Source organism: Carcharodon carcharias, chromosome 4 (genome assembly GCF_017639515.1).
Source record: "Carcharodon carcharias isolate sCarCar2 chromosome 4, sCarCar2.pri, whole genome shotgun sequence".
In the NCBI taxonomy this organism is placed as follows: Eukaryota; Metazoa; Chordata; class Chondrichthyes; order Lamniformes; family Lamnidae; genus Carcharodon; species Carcharodon carcharias.
This window is the reverse complement of record NC_054470.1, coordinates 129,833,404-129,855,549: the sequence shown is the minus strand read 5'-3', so window position 1 is coordinate 129,855,549 and position 22,146 is coordinate 129,833,404. Positions and strand designations below refer to the sequence as shown.

Below are 22,146 nucleotides of genomic sequence, written 5' to 3'. Positions count from 1 at the left end.
TACCATTCAATATGATTACGACTATCTTCTACCTCAACTTCACCTTTCTGTGCTATCTTCATATCCCTGGATTCCCTTAGTGTCCCAGAGATGAAAAACATAACAGCCCCTTGAAGGGAAGAAGTAGGCTCCGTTGTAAAGAACAGTGTAAAGAGCAGCATGGACCCCAAAAAATACACAAGGTAATGTTTTGTACCTTTAATGTAGCTTCATGCAAACTGAGGCCACAGTGGTTCAGTTCATAGCACTCTTGCCTCTGAGTCACAAGGTTCTGGATTCATGTCCCTGCCCAGGACTTTAGCACAAAAATCAAGGCTGATGCTTCAGTGCAGTACTGAGGGTGTTTTACTGTTGGAGACACTGTCTTTTGGATGGGATGTTATACTGAGATCCTGTTCTCTCTCAGGTGGACGTAGAAGAAAGGCAGACAATCATCCCTGATATCCTGGCCAATACTTATCTCTGAATCAGCCTTACAAAACTAATTATCTGGTCATTCTCACAATAATGTTTGTGGGAGCTTGCTGTATATGCAAACTGGCTGCTGCATTCCCTACATTACAGCAGTGTCTACACTTCAAAAGTACTTCATTGACTGTATAGTGCTTTGGGACACCTGGTCATCATTTATATGCTATATAAATACAAATCCTCCTTTCTTGGATTATGTGTCTTGTGATGAAAGTATAATAATTTTCATAATATTTTTCTGGTTTATTGTGAAGTAGGTTTATGGGGTAAATGTCTGTGTGTGATTTAATTACATTCTATAGTCAAGTAGACAGCAAGTTTAACTCATCAAAAGAAGCTAGGTGCTTGATATGCTAATGAATAAACATAGGTGCTGGCTTAGCATGTAAGGTGTGAAGGGAATTTGCATTTTCAGATCAATGAAGAGATTTGGATTTCAAAGGGGTCTTAAACTGTTTACAACTAGTCAGAAAAGCAAGGATAAGGAAAGAGTTTATTTTTCCCAAAGGTTACTGGTAATAGTGGCAACATGAAAGTTTTTATATTGTGAGGAAGATATAGGCCATAATTTTCCCGACGATTTGGGGGCAGGGCCCACTCACTGATGGTTAGTTGTGATATCTAGTCAGAAATAGCCAATAAATGTAGTGATTGCAAAGCATTTGGTAGAAAACATAAGGGGCTTTATTTTTCAATTTTCCTTTTTACCTCTAAATATTTTCGACGATTGTCACAGTATCTCTACCTGCACCCCTTCATTATGAGACTCTAAAGCCATTAGGTTATGTGCACTGTGTGCTCTCAAATGCTTGTCAAATCCCCTATCACTGGTTGCTAAGGAGCATCATGGACCATTATTAATTGCTTTCGTTTCCCAACTGATTTTCCCTGTCTCTTGCTGGAAGAGGCTACAGCTTCCATTTGGCACCTCACTGCTCAATGCATCTCAGATCAGGGACTGAGAATTCTCAACAGCATCTGCTTTAGGGACATGTTCCCCAGAACAGCATCAGATTGAGCTCTCTAAGGAAAAACAGTCAATCTTAAGGGAGAGACCTGAGTTGTTGATGAGATGCATGTAACACATTTGAAAACTCTCAATTTATTGCAAAATAAATATATTGTACAGCAAAATTCTGGTTATTATATAGTGAAAATGCCTGTATTATACACAGACATAACTGTAGCTTCCTCAAGGCTTGAGGGAAAATGCTTCACATGGCGCATAACTAAACTACATTGATACAAGGGGTTGTTCTGGGTCAATTGATCTCAGTAACTGAGATGCTGCAGCAGCACAACATCCCTAGACAAGGGAGGGGATGGGAGGAAATCAGTCAGTCACAGTGACCTAGGTTTGAAAGTGTCCATGATGGAAATCTTAGTCCACAAACCAAGCAAAGAGTCTAGTCTAACAAAAACTCAACCAACCTATTCACCCATTGATTTGCCTAAGAAAGCTTCTGGAGAGAGCCATGGCATACCGTTTCTAAATTCACCTCGAGATACTAACTTCAACTCAAGCCAAGCAGGGTTCAGAAGCGAAAGAGGTGCCAGTGACATTTTGTTATGACCACTGAAGCCACTGTCTGAGCTTTAATAAGGAATAGTGCACAGTAGCTTTGTTTCTAGATGTGGAAAAAGTGCTTCAGAAGCTTTATGCAATGGACCGTCTCTCAACATCCCTTTAAGCTGATTCAATGGTTATAAAATTTCCAGAAAGAGCACACAGTTACATCAGAGTGAGCATATTAATCTCCAGCAGATTTTTCCCAATGGCAGGAGTACTCTAGAGATTGGATATAAGGCAAGAGCAGGATCAGACTCTGCTGTGATGCCTCCATGCTCAATGAGCACATAAACAATCACCAGCTCAACTCACACTTAGAGAATGAACACTTAGCTGAAGTAATAAGGCCTATGGAACTGTTACCTAGCAAAAGTTACCCATTTCAAGTGAGAATGAGGTACAACAGAAAAAATGCATACAACTCTGCTAATAGAGGAAGCTCGGCTGTGTGCCGCCATTTTATGCGGGTGGATCAGTTAAGGCCCACCCAGCGTGACAAGCACCTGGAATCGTTGAGCGCTCCCTGTGCGGGCGTGGGAGGGGGATGAGGAGGAGCCTGCGCTCTTTTGTGCATGCATGCATAAGAGCGCAGGAATCTCCGTGAGGCACGGAGCTGCCTCAGGGGGATTTGTTTCATTGTGAAAACCTGCAAAAAAAACTTTAAAAAAATTAATTGCATATGTCCCCTCATACGACAGTGTCACATGAGCTGGGACATGTCTATGAATTTTATTAAAATTTTTTATTAAAGTTATAAAACTTTAATGAAACCTCGTCCCATCCGTGGATGAAGTTCCAGGAAAAATGCTATGCTCTTCGCCTGCCTGCCAACTTAAGGTTGGACAGACAGCCCTGAGAAGCAGTTTAATTTGTTAATTACTGGCATTAATAGGCCTTTGACAATTCGGCAGGCGTGCAGCTGATCCCTCTGCGCGCCCGCCAAACTGAGGATCAGAATGATGTGTGGTGACTCTGGGATGCTCGCCCGACGTCACAGCATGTCATTTTATGTGCCAGCGAGTGGGGCCCACCCCCGAACACCGACCAGAAGATTCAGGCCATTAAATATGCTAAGAGAGGCTGAAACATAGTAGTTCAACCTGAGTGGAGGACATATGAAACATGTTATTGGAGTGACACCATGTGGGAGTTTGTTAGAAATACAAATTTATTCAACCACACGAGGTTCATCGAGTTCCTCCAGTCTCCCTGCCTGTACATCATTTTACTCAATGTCACTCTCCTCCTCTTCTTAATGAACCTACCTTTGTTCTGCTGCACACCCACTCATCTTTGGATTGCATTCAGTAGCCCTCAATACACCAAAGAAATCTGAGTGGTGGCCTGAACCTGCATGGATTTGAGTGCTGTTGCTGTCTAGAGCTTTCTAACGTGGGTTCTCAGCCATGGGTGCCAAGTCATTCATTTATTCCCTCAGGACAATCTTAAAATGCAAGTATCATGGATTGCTGTGCGGACAGAGAATCAGTATTGCTTTCCTGATGGTGGACATTAATATGAAAGATCATGTGGTCTGAAACCACCTTCACATTTAGGTGGTAAGCCTTCAAAAGCTGGGCACACAGCCAATCAGGCACTCAAGATTGGGGGCCCAACTTTCTGACCCATGCTCATTACCAGTGAGGCTTTGTGCTGCCATCATAGCCTTGGAAAGTCAGGCTGAGATCTTTAACTTGCTTTATGGAAAACCACAGATGGTGAAAACCTGAGGCTTACAAAAGCATTGTTGCCTGCCAAGGCTAACTTTTGAACTGGATTGAAGTTCATAAGATTATGGGCATTATGACATATTTTGAATATGATGGTTCCTACTCATGGGCATTTCACTCAGGGATTGAGGGATTTGTGTGGAGTCAATTGGAAGGCAAACCATATACAGTCAGTAGAATGGGGCAATTTGGTGGACTGAGTCCATAATTTCTCACAATTTTACGAGCAAATTTACAAGTACTTCCAGAATAATAGAGGGAGAAAATAAACTTTGAGGGTAAACCAACAAGTAATATAAAACTGGACAGTAATAATTTCTTTAAATATATTAAAAGGAAGAGAGAGGTCAAAGTCAATATAGTCCCCTTAGAGAATAAGGCTGGGGAAATAATAACGGGGCACCAGGAAATGGTAGGGGAGTTGAATAAATACTTTGCATCAGTCTTCACAGTAGAAGACACTAATAGCATTCCAAACATACTAAATAATCATGGACAGAAGGTACAGGGAGGAAGTAAGTACAATAACTATCACTACAAAAAAGGTACTAGGGAAACTAATAGGGCTAAAGGCCGATAAGTCATCTGGACCTGATGGGTTGCATCCTAGGATATTAAAGGAAGTAGCTGCGGAGATGGTGGATGCACTGGTAGTAATCTCCCAAGAATCCTTAGATTCTGGAAAAGTCCCAGAGGATTGGAAAACTGCCAATGTAACACCCTTATTCAAAAAGGGAGGGACACAAAAAACAGGTGACTATAGGCCAGTTAGCTTAACATCTGTCATTGAAGTCTATTATAAAGGATGTAACAGCAGAGCATTTAGAAATACACAATCTAATCAAGCAGAGTCAGCATGGCTTCATGAAGGGGAAATCATGCCTGGCAAATTTATTAGGATTATTTGAGGCGGTAACAAGCAAGGTAGATAAAGGGGAACCAGTAGATGTAATATATTTGGATTTCCAAAAGGCTTATGATAAGGTATCACACAAAAGGCTACTTAATAAGATAAGAGGCCATAATGTTGGGGCTAGTATATTAGCATGGATAAAGGATTAGCTAACTAATAGAGTTGGGAGTTGGGATAAGGGAGGCATTTTCAGGATGGCAATCTGTAATTAGAAGAGTTCCACAGGGATCAGTGCTGGGGCCACAATTATTTACAATATATATTAATGACTTGGATGAAGGAAGTGAATGTATTATCGCCAAGTTTGGGGATGACACAAACATAGGTGGGATGGCAAGTGATGAAGATGACACAAAGAGTCTACAGAGGGATATAGACAGGTTAAGTGAGTGGGCAAAAACTTGGCAGATGGAATATAATGTGGGAAAGTGAGAGATTATGCACTTTGGCAGGAAGAATAGAGGAGCTGAATATTACTTAAATGGAGAAAGACTGAAGAAAGCTGTAGCACAGAGGGATTTGGGGGTCCTTGTGCGTGAATCCCAAAAAGCTAGCACACAAGTTCAGCAGGTAATAGGAAAGGCAAATGGAGTTTGACTTTTATTTCAAAGGGAATCGAGTATAAAAATAGGGAAGTCTTGCTAAATCTATACAAGACACTAATTAGACCACGCCTAGAATGCTGTGAACAGTTTTGGTCCCCTTATCTAAAGAAACATATACTGGCATTGGAGGCAGTCCAGGCAAGGTTCACTAGGTTGATCCCAGGTATGGAGGGATTTTCTTATGAGGAGAGGTTGAGTCGGTTGTGTCTGTACTCATTGGAGTTTAGAAGAATGAGAGGTGGCCTTATTGAAACATATAGGCCAGAAATTTCCCCTCTCGGGGGGGGGGGGGGGGGGGGGGGGGGGGGGGTTGTATGGGGGCAGGCGCGAACCCAATCGATGCCCCTGATTGGGTCCACGCCACTATTTTATGTGGGCGGGCCAATTAAAGTCCACCCAATGTGACGCGCACCCGGAAGCACCAAGCGCTCCCTGTGTGGGCGGGGCAGGGTTCCCTGAATGGTTCCCTGTGCTCTTTCGCACGCATGTGCAGAGATCTCCCTGAGGCACTTCTGTGCCTCAGAGAGATTTGTTTCGGTGTTAAACTTTTAAATAAAGGATTTTTAAACTTTTAAAACATGTTCCCTCATGTGACACTATCACATGAGCTGGGACATGTCAAAGAATAAATGTAAACATTTTTATTAGATTTTAAAACAGTTCATGAAACCTCATCCCGCCCGTGGATGAGGTTTCATGAAAAATGCAAAGGCCGCTTGGGCTCTTCGCCTGCCTACCAACTTTAAGGTTGGACGGGCAGCTCATTAAATTGAATTAATCAAGTTTTAAATGGCCTTAATAGGCCTTTGACAGTTCAGCGGACCCGCCAAACTGGAAATCTAAATGACGTGAGGTGACGTCAGGACACCCACCCGATGTCACCGTGCATCATTTTATGCCGTGGCAAGCAAGCCCCACCCTCCCCCGCTCGTCGACGGGAAATGCTGCCCATAAGATTTTTAGGAGCCTTCACCCCTACCCTGCTATGCTGAGAGGTTGTTTCCTGTTGTGGGAGAGTCTAGGACCAGAGGGCATAATCTCAGAATAAGGGGTCACCCATTTAAGACAGAGATGAGGAGGAATTTCTTCTCTCAGAAGATAGTCAATCTGTGGCATTCTTTACTGCAGAGGGCTGTAGAGGCTGTGTTGTTAAGAATGTTCAAGGCTGAGATAGACAGATTTTTAATCAGTAATGGAATCAAGGGTTATGGGGAAAAGGCAGGAAAGTAGAGTTGAGGATAATCAGATCAGCCATGATCTTAGTGAATGGTGGAGCAGACTCGATGGGCCAAAAGACCTACTTCTGCTCCTACATCATATGGTCTAATGGTCTTAAAAGTCAGTATTCTGAACAACTTACTGCCAAATAAGTCTTATGAGATAAGCAAACCATGTGTTACTGATTTGTGATTTTTAAACACAAGGCTAATTCACTTTTAAGCATTATGGATGGACACCCAGAGTGAGTTCTTTTGTGATGAAGGGGAAGAGCCCTGTTTTGGGTGCAATTAGAAGACCAGAACCTACAAGTGCAGATGGAATCTGTTCTGTTCAGATGGAGTCTTTTAATTAGGAATTCACTATGTGAGGGATGAAGAGTGCACATCCATGCCACACCACTCTGCGGTATAGCACGTTTGACTCTAAGTGTACTGTACCATACATATTAATATTTTGCAAAGGCAATAGTAGTATGCACTATGTATTATATCATCATGAACTTCTACTCACTAAAGCAGTTTCAGATGTCTCTGTATGTATTACACAGGTGTCTTTGTACCAAAAAAGACAGCAAATGGTCTTTAATTTCAGCCTCCATTTCAATGGCAATACAAATCAGAGAGTAAATGCATCACCATAATTATCTTACCTATGAACTGGTTGGCGTACGAAGCACTGAGACCAAACTGGCTTTCCAGATACTTGCCCAGAAAAGCAGCGAAACCACTGATAGCTGCAACCTCCATGCAGGCAGCCAACACGACACAAGTGAAGACCGGATTCATCAACAGCTGCTTAGTTACTTGTGGAATTGCTGAAAGAAAGTACATGGAAAAAGTTAGCAGAATTTACTTCAAATGAAAAATATGGCTTCAAACCCAGTTAAATTACATTGTAACACTGTGAACAGCAGATGGCACCAAATCATAGAGAGTTTCCATTGAGAGCCACAAGAAGATTTTTTTACTCTCATGCAAGAATTAACTTGCCCTGTGATCATGAATTTCCACGACAATGGAAAGGAATTGAATTCATTGAGTGCTATAAGAGGCTGCTTTAGGGGACACTCTGCAATCTCAAAGTGCTCACAGGTTCAGCACTACCTTGGAAATAAAGCAAAAACTTTTTTGCGAGCAAAATGATAGCCCATCAAATTTTCTGGAACATTCCTAGCACATTACTCATTCACTATTTAAAGTCAAATATGCTTTTCTTGTGGAATAGTAGCATTCTTGAAATTTCAAAATCTAGACTTACCAGTAATGATAACAGGCCTGGCAAGTCCTGGCTCCCTGTGGTTACAAATCCTCTCTGCTGCTGAGAAATTATTTAATAAACTTTATTGTGGATAGACTTTGGTTATACTGGGTATTGTCATTAAAGTTTGCTTTAGGCTAAATTATTACATTTAAAACTTCCAATTGGAAACACTACACTACCAATCTGCTGCAAGGAAAAGCCTGAAATGGGAAGCACACGTAAATATGTTACAATGCATTGATGCTTCACCCTGACAGCATGCTGCTTGTAAATTAATTCTTAACACTTGCAATTGAAACCAATCCAAACTGTGGAGTTTGTTTTCAGAGAATCCATTCCTACTGAATAGCCTCATTGGATGGAGTGCAGGTCAGAGATTCAGGTGCAGTGATTCAGCATGCCCAATTTGTGGCACTCCAGCTTCTGTTGAAGGGTCATGAGGACTCAAAATGTCAACTGTGCTCTTCTCCGCCGATGCTGCCAGACCTGGTGAGTTTTTCCAGGTATTTCTGTTTCTAGAATAAACTAAGCCTGCCAGTATTCAAGCATCATCAGTATTTATCTCTGCCTTATTCTATTTATCTGTGCTTTCTTGCTTTGCTTGACCGTTGGTGCCTGTCCTGCATTTGCTCATAGGTCAATTTTTAATGTTCTGGTTAATGTCCAAATTTGGAACAGTAAAGTCCAAAGAAACAGGTGTATTCATACTAGGTATACGTAAAGAGATAGCTCACAAAAGTATTCAGGGGCAAGAAAGTTTACCTCATTCACAAAGTAAAATGAGTGAGATGTTGGTATCATTGCACGTCTTATTGTGACTGGTGCTTATTTAATTATTGTTGCTTTAAAAACTAAAGTAAAATGATTTGAAACGTTTTAATTGTAGACAGACACAGCACCAATTGCCATGTTAATAGTCCACTATGACTGACGTGATGGCACAGCTGCTGCCTTGAGATGCTGTTGCCAGGAGCTGACCCTATCCAAAGACTCCACCAGTCAAGCAATAATAATACACTTTAATTATTTCCTGCTCTGAATCTGTTCTCCTATGCAAATAACACAGCTGAGAGAGAATCTATGAAGACACAAATGGGGTTGACCATTTATAAAAAAGATACCTCTATAAAGATACAAGAGGGAGAAGCTGATGTGAAGAACTGTCTTTCTTTTTCCTTCCTTGGCTTTTCTTGTATTCATAAGTCTAAATTATGATTCATGCAGAGCTTTATCAGAGTGTGGGAAAATATTCAACATAAGAGAGTTAAGGAGTATTTTAATAATTTTTTAATTTTCACTGGACAAGTGTTATTAGAATCTGATTTCTGATACCACAATTCTGAGTGCTGCTGAATTCATGCTATTTTCGTTGGTACTGATTCTACTGCATCAAAGTGACCTGAAGTTAGCTATGGGCAGAAGTGTTACCTCGTCAGGTGGGCGTGGTGGACGGGCCTGGGAGCAGCCGCATAACATTCCGCCGACCACGATTGGGCCCCGACTGCGATTACACACTGGCTGGCCAATTAACGGCCAGCCAATGTGAATCATGTGCTGATAACGTCAATGCTGCCTGTGTGGGAGGGGGAGGGGAGCAAGCGCTGAATTGTGTTCAGTGAAAGCTCCCTGAAGGAACAGAGCTGCCTCAGGGAGCTGAAAATTTTTAACAGTAAAAATAAAGATTTCAAAAATAAGGAAAACATGTCCCCTCATATGACTCTGTCATATGACTCTGTCATATGAGCAGGGACATGTTAAAAATGAATTAAAATTTTTTTTTTTTTATTTACTGTCTGAAACCTCATCCCACCTGAGGATGAGTTTCGTTAAAATTGGAAAGGCTGCCTGGCCTATTCATTGGCCCGCCAATTAAATGGTTGGACAGGCAGCGAAAAATTCAATTTAATTAATTGATTAAGGCCCTTAATAGGCCTCTTAATTGTCAGCAGGCATGCTGCCACCTCTCGTGCGCACCCGCCAAGTGAAATATCACGAGTGCGGAATGATGTCAGGGCATTGGTCCAACATCATCGTACACTATTTCACTCCCATTCAGGTCGGGCATGTATCCACCTGCAGGATGAAAAGTTCTGCCCTATGCTTTGTTATAAATTTCAGCTGCTCCAAAACGCTCCTGCCCACATCCTATCTTGCATCAAGTCTGTTCACCCATCACCCCTGTGCTTGCTGACGAACACTAGCTTCCAGTCCACCAATGTCTCCATTTTAAAATTCTCATCCTCATGTTCAATTGCCTCCATGGCCTCACTCCTCACTAGCTCTTTAACCTCCCAGGGTCCTACATCCCTCCTAAAGCCCTGTATCCCTCCAATTAATTCTGTCTTCTTGCGCAGCCCTATTTCCTTTGCCTCACCATTGCAGAATATGCCTTCAGCTACCTAAGCTCTGGAATACTCTCCCAAAAGTACTCTGCCTCTCTAACTCTCTCTCATTCTTTGAAACACTCCTTAAAACCTACCTCATTGGCTAAGCTTTGATTCACTCATCCTAATGTATCCTCTTTTGATCTACCCTTGCCTCCCACCTTCTATTTCTCATCTACATGTTGTCCCTTGGTGACACCATCTGAAGACACAGCGTTGGTTTTCATATGTACGCTGATGACACCCAGCTCTACCTCACCACCATTTCTTTTGACCCCACCACTATTGCTAAATTATCAGACTGCTTATCTGACATTCAATGCTGGATGAGCAGAAATTTCCTCCAATTAAATATTGGAAAGACTGAAGCCATTGTTTTCAGTCCCTGCTCCAAACTCCATTCCCTAGTGATGAACTCCATTCCTTTCCCTGATAACTATCTGAGGTTAAGCCAGTCTAATCACAGCCTTTGGTGTTACATGTGATCCAGAGATTAATTTCCGACTTTAAATCTGAGATTGCCTATTTCAAACTCCATAACATCACTCAACATCATTCCTTCTCAGCTCATCTGCTGCTGAAACCATCATTTATGTCTTCATTACCTCTAGACTCAAATATATTACAATGCACACCTGGCTGGAATCCCACATTATACCCTCTGTTAACCTGAGGTCATCCAAAACTCTGCTGCTCAAGTCTTAACTCGCATGTTCCATTCCACTATTACCCCTGTGCCTGTTGACCTGCACTGGCTCCGGGTCAACCAACATCTTGATTTCGAAATTCTCATCCTCATTTTCAATTCCTTCTACGGCCTTGCCCCTGCCTATCTCTGTAACCCCACAGCCCTTTGAGATATCTGCGCTCCTCTAATTCTGTCCTCTTGTACATTCCCAATCACAATTGCTTCATTATTGGTGGCAGTGTTTTCAGTTTCCTAGGCCCCACGCTTTGGAATTCCCACCATACACCATACATCTCACTTTCCTCTTTTGAGACACTTCTTAAAGCCTGCCTCTTTGACCAAGCTTTGGTCATCTGACCTAATATCTCCTTTGGTGACTTGGTGTTATATTTTGATTTATAATGCTCCTGTGAAACCCGTTGGGGTGTTTCATTACATTAAAGGCACTATATAAATAAAAGTTGCTGTTGTTTTTAGCATGGCATCAATTTTTGCTCCTGTGGAGCACTTTGGGATATTCACTGTGTTAAAGGAGCAGTATTAATAGAAGTAACTCTTAAAATTGCAGTTTTTAGCTTTGTTTCTTAGTCATCATATTTTCTCCATTGGAGAAAGCCAGCAGAGCAAGTGAGAAAGAATACCAAATATGGATCTGTAGTGGGCTAAGAAAGTTAGCATACTAGTGGCCACAAAAGATAGGGGCCTCTCTTGTCAATGGCAACATTTATATTGCCATTAAGTGCAGCTGTAAAAACTATCTCCAAAGTCTTAGCATATAGCAACCCTATCACCAAAGTCAGTTTTCCTGTTGGCAACAAATCTGCTTGTTTAAGTTTCTACTGATCAGACCCTCCGGTGGTAAAAAGTGATTGCTCATTATTCAACATTAAAGGAATAAAGATTTTTTGAAAAAACCAGTAAGCATTATTTCAACTCTGCTAAACAGTTCAAAAGATGTCTATTCATGTTAATTTAAATCTAAGCAGTGTATAGCTTTTTTATTGTCATGCTAATCAACATATTTCATAACTTCAGCCCATGATAAGAATATCATTTACTGAAATGAAAAAGGAGAATGCTGTAAATACTCAGCAGGGCTGGCAGCACCTGTGGAGAGAAATTCTATTCTATTCTATAGAAATGACCTTGATCTGAAACACTTGCCTGAATTTTTGTGGAATCAGAAGGGCTCTGCGCCTTAGCCAAAATGGCATTGGGGCCCCGATTCTGGAAGTCCTGTCCCCAAGTCCAGCACCCACATTTTTTTCTTGGGGGGGGGAGGGGTTGGTAGAGGAAAGGGATAGGATGTACTTTGCACATCCGTGGTTCATGGAGATGGGTGCACATGTAAAAATGTACATGGAAAAATCCAATAACATTAAGTGGAATTTTGAGCTTTAGAGATTCAAGGAGAATGGTCTAAAGCAAAGAACATCCTGTTACTCTGAGCTAACATAGGAAATTTCCTGCTATAATGCCTTTCCCACAATGTAAATCCTCCTTTTATGAAAACTGTTTGCAATACTTAAAAATGGCAGAATAGACCTCAAGTTGCTTTCCTTTTAGTGAAATCCAAACAATTCAATCAGGTCTGTGCCAATCCCCCTTTTATTGAATACATATTTGCTCATATTTTACGCAGGAATCCACTTAATGTTAACAGATCTTTCCATGTACACTTCATATTTAAATAAATATATTCATGCAGATATAAGGGGCATATCCTGCATTATGATACTTGGCCCAAATCAAAAAATGTTAGCCAAGAGTTTTGACAGGGAACAGAAAATTGTTTTTTTTTTTAACCCTTATCCATCAATGTTGATATTGGAAAAAGTCAAAATATGCTGATATTGGTTGGAACGTGGCCACATGCTGAATGTTTCAGGGTTGGCCTTCCAGGAAGGTTTTTTGCATTGGCCAACTTTCCTGAAGTGGTATGCTAGCTGAAGCAGTATGCACTTGAAAGGTCAAGAGTTCAAATCTCTGGACTGCTTACCACTCACACATAGTTTTAATGGAGATATTTTTCTTAGCTTTTGGGTAGTTTGCTTGAAAGATGGAAATAAGACTTGATCTATTTCTAAGGGTCAGGAAGTTAACCAGACTATCATTGACTTCCGCTGGATATGTGGCCATTTATGGAATAGATGACCGGATGCTGAAGATGGCCATAGCCCAGAATATTATGTCCTCCTAGAAAGGAAGATGACGCAAAATGCCATATGGCATATCTGGATTAAAAAATAGCAAGGCCAGTTTGTAATACAGTGGGACATGCAAGTATTATTTAGAAAAAAACATTGCAGGAATATTTAATTAAACATTAAGCATGTATCCAAAGGTGGTTTGGGGTGCAAATTTGGAAAGAGATCTTATAACATTGTCCTTAATCCTTGTATAAAATACAAACAAAAGATCAAAAAAATGACTTGGATTTTTGAATATGGAGCAAAATTTCAAAATCTGGCAAACTGTGATGGCGTTATGAATTGCCTGCAACAGGACATAGGTAGGCTAGCTGAATGGGCAGACAAGTAGCAGATGGAATTTAACACAGAGAAGTGTGAGGTGATGTATTTGGCAGAAGGGCTGGGGAGAGGCAATATAGACTTAAAGGCACAATTCTAAAGCGTGTGCAGGAACAGAGGGACCTTGGGGTTAATGCACATTGATCTTTTAAGATGGCAGGGCATATTGAGAGAGCAGCTAACAAAGCATATAGGATACTGGGCTTCCTAAGAAGAGGCACTGAGTACAAAAGCAGGGAAGTTATGCTGAACCTTTAAAAAGATCTCGTTAAGTTCCAGCTAGAGTTTTGTGTCCAGTTCCAGTCACCACACCTTAGGAAAGATGTGAAAGTCCTTGAGAGGGTGCAGAGGAAATTTAAAGGAATGGAACCAATGGGAGATTTTAGTGACAAGGTTAGGTTGGAAAGGCTGGGGTTGTTCTCCTTGGAGTAAAGAAAATTGAGGGGAGATTTGATAGGAGTATGTAAGATTATGACAGCCTTAGATAAGGTAGACAGGGAAGAACTCTTCCCATTAGTTGATGGTTGAAGGACTAAACATTTTGCGCAAGAGATGCAGGGGGAATGTGAGGATGAATGTCGTTACACAGCGAGTGGTGATGACCTGAAACTCACTTCGCACAAGGGTGATTGAAATGCAAACAATCAATTTTTTTCAAAATGAAATTGGGTGGGCGCTCGAAAGAAATAAACTTGAGGGGCTACAGGGAATGAGCAGGAGGGTGGGACAGACTGGATCATTCTGCGGAGACTTGATGGGCCAAATGGTCTCCTTCTGTGCTGTAAATGATTCTACGACTTGATGGCTCTACAAATCCAAAGTATTCTCATTGGGGACATTTGTAGTGCATTACTGCCTCTGCCAAATTAATACATCCAGAGATAGGTCCATGTTAATATGCTTTGTGGGTCTTAGTTCTTCACTTTTGTTTCTGAACTTAAAGCATGTGAAATGGTTTAACCACTTTTTCCTATATTTTGAATATTTTTTCAACCCTGTAACTTTTGAAAAGTTGATATTCACTGTCTAGGTTTGCCGTCCATGACTGGCCAAATGGGAGTCATACAAAAAGGCTGCACTGGAAATAGTTCACGAGGAGTCACCAGGAGGGAGATAAGGGAGAATGATTTAAAATAAGCATACAGAGTATGGGAGTATAGAACTTGAATATTCCTAAAAAAGAGATATATTGCCAAAGCTTTTTGTCTTGCGCTTATCAGAATAAATACAAGAATGTTGTTAGTGTAGTTATTAGCGTATTCAGGATTGTTCAGCAAGTGGCCCAATTGCAGAATCACTTTTAACATCTAAAGTAGACATTTTGCTTCAGGTTTTGCAAACATGGACTGGTTGAGAATTGTCTAACAACCAATTTAAGATGATCAGTCAAGCTTGCAACATGGTTCATTTATACTTACAAGAAGTGAGATAGATTCATAAGCAGAAAGCCATTCTCTGCAAACAAAATTAATATGTTCAATCCTTGCACTTCAATGAATTACCCGGGAGCTTGGGGAGCCTATAGTTCCATGGCAATGCCTCAGCCAATGAAAGTAGACGTGCCAACCAAACAGAATCTTTTTCTCCTGTGTAATAATTGTTGTGAGAATTTTAAATTTGGTATTTTTGCATTTGTCCTGATAAGTGCAAGATGAAAAGCTTTAGCAACATGTTTCGCTTTCAAAAAGACATATTTTTGCAAGCGCTACTTAGCCCTTTGCCTAACAGGAACAGTAGTAGGCCAATCAGCCCCTCATTCAGTTAGGACACGGCTGACATCTACCTCAACTCCAAGTAGCTGCTTTTGCTTCAAAATCCCATGATGCCCTTACCTAACGAGATTCTCAGACTTGAAAATTTCAGTTGAACCAGCATCCTCAGCCTTTTGGCAGGAGAAGGTAAAGGATTTCCACTAACCTTTCTGTGTAAAAGTGCTTCCCGACGTCACTCCTTAATAACTTAGCTTTCAATTTAAGATTATGCTCCTTTGTTCTGGATTCTTTCACCAGAGGAAATAATTTCTTTGTATTTACCCCACTGAATCCCTTTATCAATTTCAATGCCTCAATTAGATCACTCCTCAACTTTCTAAACTCAAGGAAATACAAACCAAGTTTATATAACCTGTCTTCACAATTTAACCTTTTAAACCTCCATACAACTGTAGCTGTCTGCTGACTGGAGACAGCTTTAACCATCAGCTAAGGAAGCATTATTTGTTCCACTGGATATTTTATTTCAATGCAATGATTGAACAGATGTTCAAAGCAGTAGGCGCGGCATTTGCTTCCCTTCTTCAAAACTTTCAGTGCTCAGTGATTTTTGTGATATATCCTGGAAGACAGGGATTCTCATCACTGATGCTCAGAAGATTAAATCATCTACCATCAGTTCTTTTTGACTATAGCTGTCAAACATCAGATAGCTTCTAGCCAGTGGTAAACTCCTGTCTACCAGCTAGCCTAGTGAGGATCACACCCATTTATGTCTGCAAACAGGTGTGGAATTGTTTACACAATGGGTGTATGATTGGAGTCATTCCAAAAATGGCCTGTGATATCACACAGTCTGTTTATATATCCTTGCAGGAATTAAAACTTAACTGGCAAGTCTCCACATGAAATCATCCCTTAAAGATCAGTACAAGAATCACAATGAATTGTCAGAATATGTAAAATAATCAAAGCATCTTGTTGGAAGTTTAGCTGAGTTAACTGGCAATTAAGCTCTATTCAAAAACCAGTGGCAGAGGTCTGAAAAATAAATAATTCAAATGTTTTCAATACCCTGTTTTAATTCCCTGTCAACAGCAAACATATAAAGGGGTGAATTACGTTGCCTAATTAGGAACATAGGAACAGGAGAAGGCCGTTCAGCCCGTCGGACCTGCTCCACCATTCAATACTATCATGGCTGATGGAAGACTTCAATGTCTTTTACCCACACTATCCGCATAACCCTTTATATTATTGTTAATCAGAAATCTATCAACCTCTACCTTAAACATACTCAATGACTGAGCTTCCATGGCCTTCTTGGGTAGAGAATTCCAAAGATTCACAACCCTCAGAGTAAAGACATTTTCCCTCATCTCGGTCATAAGTGGCTTCCCACTTACTTTGAAATTGTGCTTCCTGGTTCCCCAACCAGGGGAAACATCTTAGCTGCATCTACCCTGCCCATTCCTTCAAGTATTTTGTAGGTTTCAATGAGATCACCTCTCATTCTTCAAAACTCCAGAGAATACAGGTCCACCCTAATCTCTCCTTATAAGGCAGTCCCGCCAACCCCAGAATAAGTCTGGTGAACCTTTGTTGCACTCCCTCTATGGCAATAATATCCTTTCTGAGTTAAGGGGGCTAAAACTGCACACAGTACTCCAGATGTGGTCCAATCAAGCTTCTATACAATTGAAGCAAGACTTCACTACTCCTGTACTGAAATCCTCTTCCGATAAAGGCTAACATTCCATTAGCCTTCCTAATTGCCTGTTGCACCTGCATGTTAGCTTTCAGTCACTTATGGACAAGTACGCCCAGGTCCCTTTGTACATCTACACTTTCTAATCTCTTCCCATTTAGGAAATACTCTGCACATCTGTTCCTTCTACCAAAGTGGATAATCTCACATTTTACCGCATTTTATTCCATCTGCCATGTTCTTGCCCACTCACAAAGTTGGTCCAAATCCTCCTGTAGCCACTTTACATCTTCCTCGCATCACACATTCCCACCTAGCTTTGTATCATCCGCAAACTTGGAAATATTATATTTGGTCCCCACATCCAAATCATTGATATATATTATGAACAGCTGGGCCCAAGTACTGGTCCTTGCAGTACCTCACTAGTGGGAGCCTGCCAATGTGAGAATGACCTGTTTATTCCTACTCTCTGTTTTCTGCCAGTAGGCCAATCCTTAATCCATGCCTGTATATTGCCTCCTATTCCAGTGCTTTTATTTTGCTAATCAACCTCCTGTGGGGGCTTTATCAAAAGCTTTCTGAAAATCCAAGTATACTATGTCCATCGACTCTCCTTTACCAATTTTGTTAGTAACATTCTCAAAAACTCCAACAGGATTGTCAAACATGATTTCCCATTCGCAAATCCATGCTGATTTTGCCCAATCAGATCATGATTATCCAAGTATCCATTTATCATATCCTTTATAATAGATTCTAGCATTTTCCCTTCTACTGACATAATGCTAACAGGTCTGTAGTTCCTTGTTTTCTCTCTCCCTCCCTTCTTAAATAGTGAGGTGACATTTGCTACCTTCCAATCTTCAGGAACCATTCCAGAATCTATAGAATTTTGGAAAATGATCACCAATGCATGCACTATCTCTATAGCAACCTTTTTCAACACTCTGGGATGCAGAGTATCAGGTCCTGGGGACTTATCAACTTTAAGTTCCATTAATTTCTCTAATACAACCTTCTTACTTACACTAATTTCCTTCAACTCCTCATTCTCCCTAGTCCCTTGGATCTCTAAATCTGGGAGATTTCCTGTATCTTCCTCAGCGAAAACAGACAAAAAGTAATCATTTAGCTTCTCTGCCATTTCTCTATACCCCATTGTGAATTCTCCTGAATGTGCCTGAAATGGACCCACATTCGTCTTAGCCAAACACTTCCTTTTTACATACCTATAGAAGCTTTTACAGTCTGTTTTTATTTGCCAGATTGCATTCACATTCTATTCTCCCTTTTTTACCAGTTTCTTGGTCTTTCTTTGCTGTATTCTAAAAACCTCCCAATCCTCAGGTTTACTACTACTTCTGGCAACTTTACAAGCCTTTTCTTTTAATCATACACAATTCTTAACTTCCTTTGTCAGCCACAGTTGACTGACTTTTTGGGGTTTTTTGCACCTTGAAGGAATGTATGGGTGCTGTAAGCTATGTAATAGTTCTTTGAAGACTATCCATTGTCAATGTACAGTCATACCTTTTAATGTATTTTCCCAATACACCTCAGCCAATTTATCCCTCATGCCTTCATAATTTCCTTTATTCAACTTTAACATCATTGCTTCAGTGAGAACTACCTCACTTTCAAACGTAATGTAAAATGCTTTTATATTGTTGTCACTCATCCCTAAAGTTTCTTATACAACAAGATTAGTAATTAGCCCTTTTTCATCACATAATACGAGATCTAAAATAGCCTGTCCTCTAGTCAGCTCCTCAACATGCTGCTCTAGAAAACCATCCCTAACACACTCCAGAAACTCATCTTCCACAGCATTAGTGCTCAGTTGGTTTACTCATTCTATATGCAGATTGAAGTCACCCATGATTACTAGATGGGCCATGCTACATGCTTCTCTCATCTCTTGATTAATGCCATGCCCCAGATTACCACTACTGTTTGGTGGCCTATAAACAGCTCCAATCAACGTTTGCTGCCCCTTGCTGTTTCTTAGCTCCATCCCAACTTTGTTCTTCCGATCTGAGATCCTCCCATACTAATGCACTGATCCCATCTCTTATTATCAGCGCCACTCCACCTCCTTTCCCTTCTTGTCTGTCCTTCCTAAACATTGATTATCTTTGAATATTCAGTTCCCAGTCTTGGTCACCATACAGCCCTGTTTCCATAATGGCAATTATATCATACCCATTTACCTCTATTATTTACCTTTAGATGATCTACCTTATTGCGAATGCTGCACGCATTCAGGTCGAATGCCTTTAACTTTGTCTTTTTGACAAAGCATACTCAATGCTCTGCTTTGTTTCTCCTGCCTTCTGGTCTTACTACTACTTCCTGTTACCAACTTCACTTTCTTCCAATTTGGGCCACCCCTCAGGTTCCCTCCCCCCTGACAAGCTAGTTTAAACTCACCCCAACAGCACTAGCAAATCTCCCTGCGACTATATCAGTCCCAGTCCTGTTAAGATGTAGCCTATTCAGCTTGTACAGGTCCCCTGCCCCAGAACCAATTCCAATGCCTCAGAAATCTGATGCCCTCCCTCCTACACCAGTTCTCCAGCTACGTATTTAATCAATCAATCTTCCTACTCCTACGCTCACTACACGTGGCATTGGGGGTAATTCTGAGATTACTGCTCTTGAGGTCCTGCTTTTTAATTTCCTTCCTAACTCCCTGAAATCTGCTTTCAGGACTTCATCCCTCTTCCTGCCTATGTTGTTGGTACCAATGTGGACCACAACTCATGGCTGATACCCCTCCCCCCAGAAGGATGTCCTGCAGCCACTTCGTGACATCCTTGACCCTAGCACCAGGGAGGCAACACACCATCCTGAAATCACGTTTACTGCCACAGAAATGTCTGTCTGATACCCTGACTATGGAATCCCCTATCACTATTGCCCTTCCATTCTTTTTCTTCCCCACCCCTGTACAGTTGAGGTGCCTGTGGTGCCACAGTCTTGGCTCTGGCCGTACTCCCCTGAGGAACCTTCGCACTCATCAGCATCCAAAATGGTAAAGCAAGCAGGATAGACTCAGGGGACTCCTGCACTACCTGCCTGGTCCTCTTAAACTGCCTGGTGGTCACCCATTTCCTCTCTGGCTGTATGCTTCTGACCTGTGGTGTGACCACCTCCCTAAACATGCTATCCACCTAGTCCTCTGCCTCGTGGATGCACATCAATGACTCCAGCTGCTGCTCAAGGTGCAAAACCTGGAGCTCAAGCTTGTGCAGCTGGTGACACTTCCTACAGATGTGTTTGTCAGGGACACATGGTGCGTCCACGATTTCACTCATACCGCAGGATGTACACTCCACTTGGCCAAGCTGACCTGCCATCCCATAACTCTAAAAACTATTTATTACACTTAGAGTGAGTAGAATGAGTAGAATCAATTACTAGTAACTTAACTTCACTAAACTTACACTAGCTTTATCTCACTTTGATTTACTTTATTACTTTATTTCACTTTGACTTAATTTAACTTTACTTCCCTATTGCTTTTGTTCCTTACTGAAATACAAGTAACTACTTCTTTATAAATGATACATTTTTAAGTTATTTAAACACACTCTCTAACAACCGATGAACTTACAGTTTTCCTGTGCTGTCACTCCTGGATTTTTTTTCAAACTCAGCCCAAATTGCTAACCAGGAAGTCATCTAGGAACAATGACAAATCATTGACTGTATGTCATGCTAGTGATTTAGGGCAGAATCATACCAGATTTGTGCTAAGTGCAGGAGCGGGCAGGAAAAAGGACAGTTTACTTGCTAGGGGCAATGATGGCTTTTCACACTGTATCGTCCCAATCTCGCCTCATTAATAATGCATTCCCAGGAAACATGGCAGGTCGCTCGTGGGGCAGACTCTCATCCACCTGCCCTACTGTCACATCAGGCCTAGAGTAAGCTGGGCGCCTTATTTAAAGGCCGTCTCTGCTAAAATCTTGCACTCTTCAAGTCATAGGAAGCTGCTGCAAAGTCATGGCTTCCAAATGGAGGAAACGTGCTGCCCCTAGATTTACTGACACCTCTCTCAAACACCTACTGGACACAGTGGTGGGTGCTGTGATGATCTCTACTCCCGCTCTGGGTGAAGACCAGCAAGCAAAGTGACAAGTCCAACATGGGAGGTGGTGGCAGCAGTGGTCAGTGCCAATTCCCTGCAAAAGAGGACAACCACCACTAGGGCAAGTCACTCATCTCATCACTCTCAACTCACACACTCACAAACTCATCACACATCCACAGGGATCTCACTCACTGCCAGTTCAAGGGACATCACCATTCCCTCTCTCACACATGTTTTCATCTGCCCTGCGGATTGTGTCCTCATCCCGTCCATGGCACGACACACCACCCACACATGTCAAGCATACCTGGCCTGGCAGGAATCCTGCTTACACTCTCTTTACCTGTATTCATGCGGAATAAGCTGGCACACAACAAAAGGGAGAAGTCGCAGACTGGTGGAGGAATGCCTGAAATCAAGGTCTTCATGAACTTTGAAAACAACTGGCCAGCGAGGAGCTGGATCATTCCAGTGCTGGTGGTGAGGTCGGTGGTGCTGAACCAAGTGAGGGTCCATCAGTGCAACATCCATCAGACAACCATGCTGTGAGTGATGCGTACTCTTTCACCGGCCTCTACCATACACTAATTACCTCCCCTTGCTTTCGCAGGCACATCTGGGAAACATCCGAGGGATTCCATGACCCAGGTCCTCGACTCAAGCCCCAAAGACACCTCAGAAGAGGAATCTGTTGAAACCGTCAATGAAGACCCATCACAGCGCTCACCCACACTCTCCACAAGCGCAAAGACACACACCTCGACAGGACCAAGCTTTAGAATACCCTCAGGGTCACAATCTGGTGAGCACATCACACTTTCTGATCCACAGCAGGCAGAGGCAGAGACTTCCCAGTTCTCCAGCACTCGGAGGACTGCTGGAGACCAGAAATCTGCTGAGTCCAAGTCAGCTGACGAATCTCTGCACTCAGTCATATCTCAGTTGCTGGAACATCAAGATGTCCACTGCACTCCTCAGATGGAGGAGTCCGTCCGCCTTCAGTTTGAGGTGGTAGTGCAGGCATTAGGCAGTGCACTGAGGTCAATACTGGTTGGATGGCGGCCGCCATGGAGACCTTGATCCCAGACATCAGTCCTGCGCTGTGTGGGCTGAATTCCATCGCTGACGCACAGTTGGCCTCCAGCAGTGTCAGCGTGAGAGGGCTGCGGGGTAGCTCCATCTCACTCCAGCTTCCCCTTTTCCTCAAGGAGTCAGCCATGGGCCTTCATGCACCCATAGGAGGAGGATCAGCAG

At 42.0% G+C, this 22,146-nt stretch overlaps 1 protein-coding gene across 1 annotated transcript in view; it reads right to left on the bottom strand.

The window, feature by feature from the left end:
• Positions 1-22,146, bottom strand: part of LOC121277061 (solute carrier organic anion transporter family member 3A1-like) — a 336,748-nt gene that overhangs the window by 65,832 nt on the left and 248,770 nt on the right. The window contains exon 5 of the mRNA XM_041185993.1: positions 7,160-7,324. Within this exon, the coding sequence (XP_041041927.1) occupies positions 7,160-7,324 (165 nt within the window). The remainder of the gene's footprint in view (positions 1-7,159; positions 7,325-22,146) is intronic.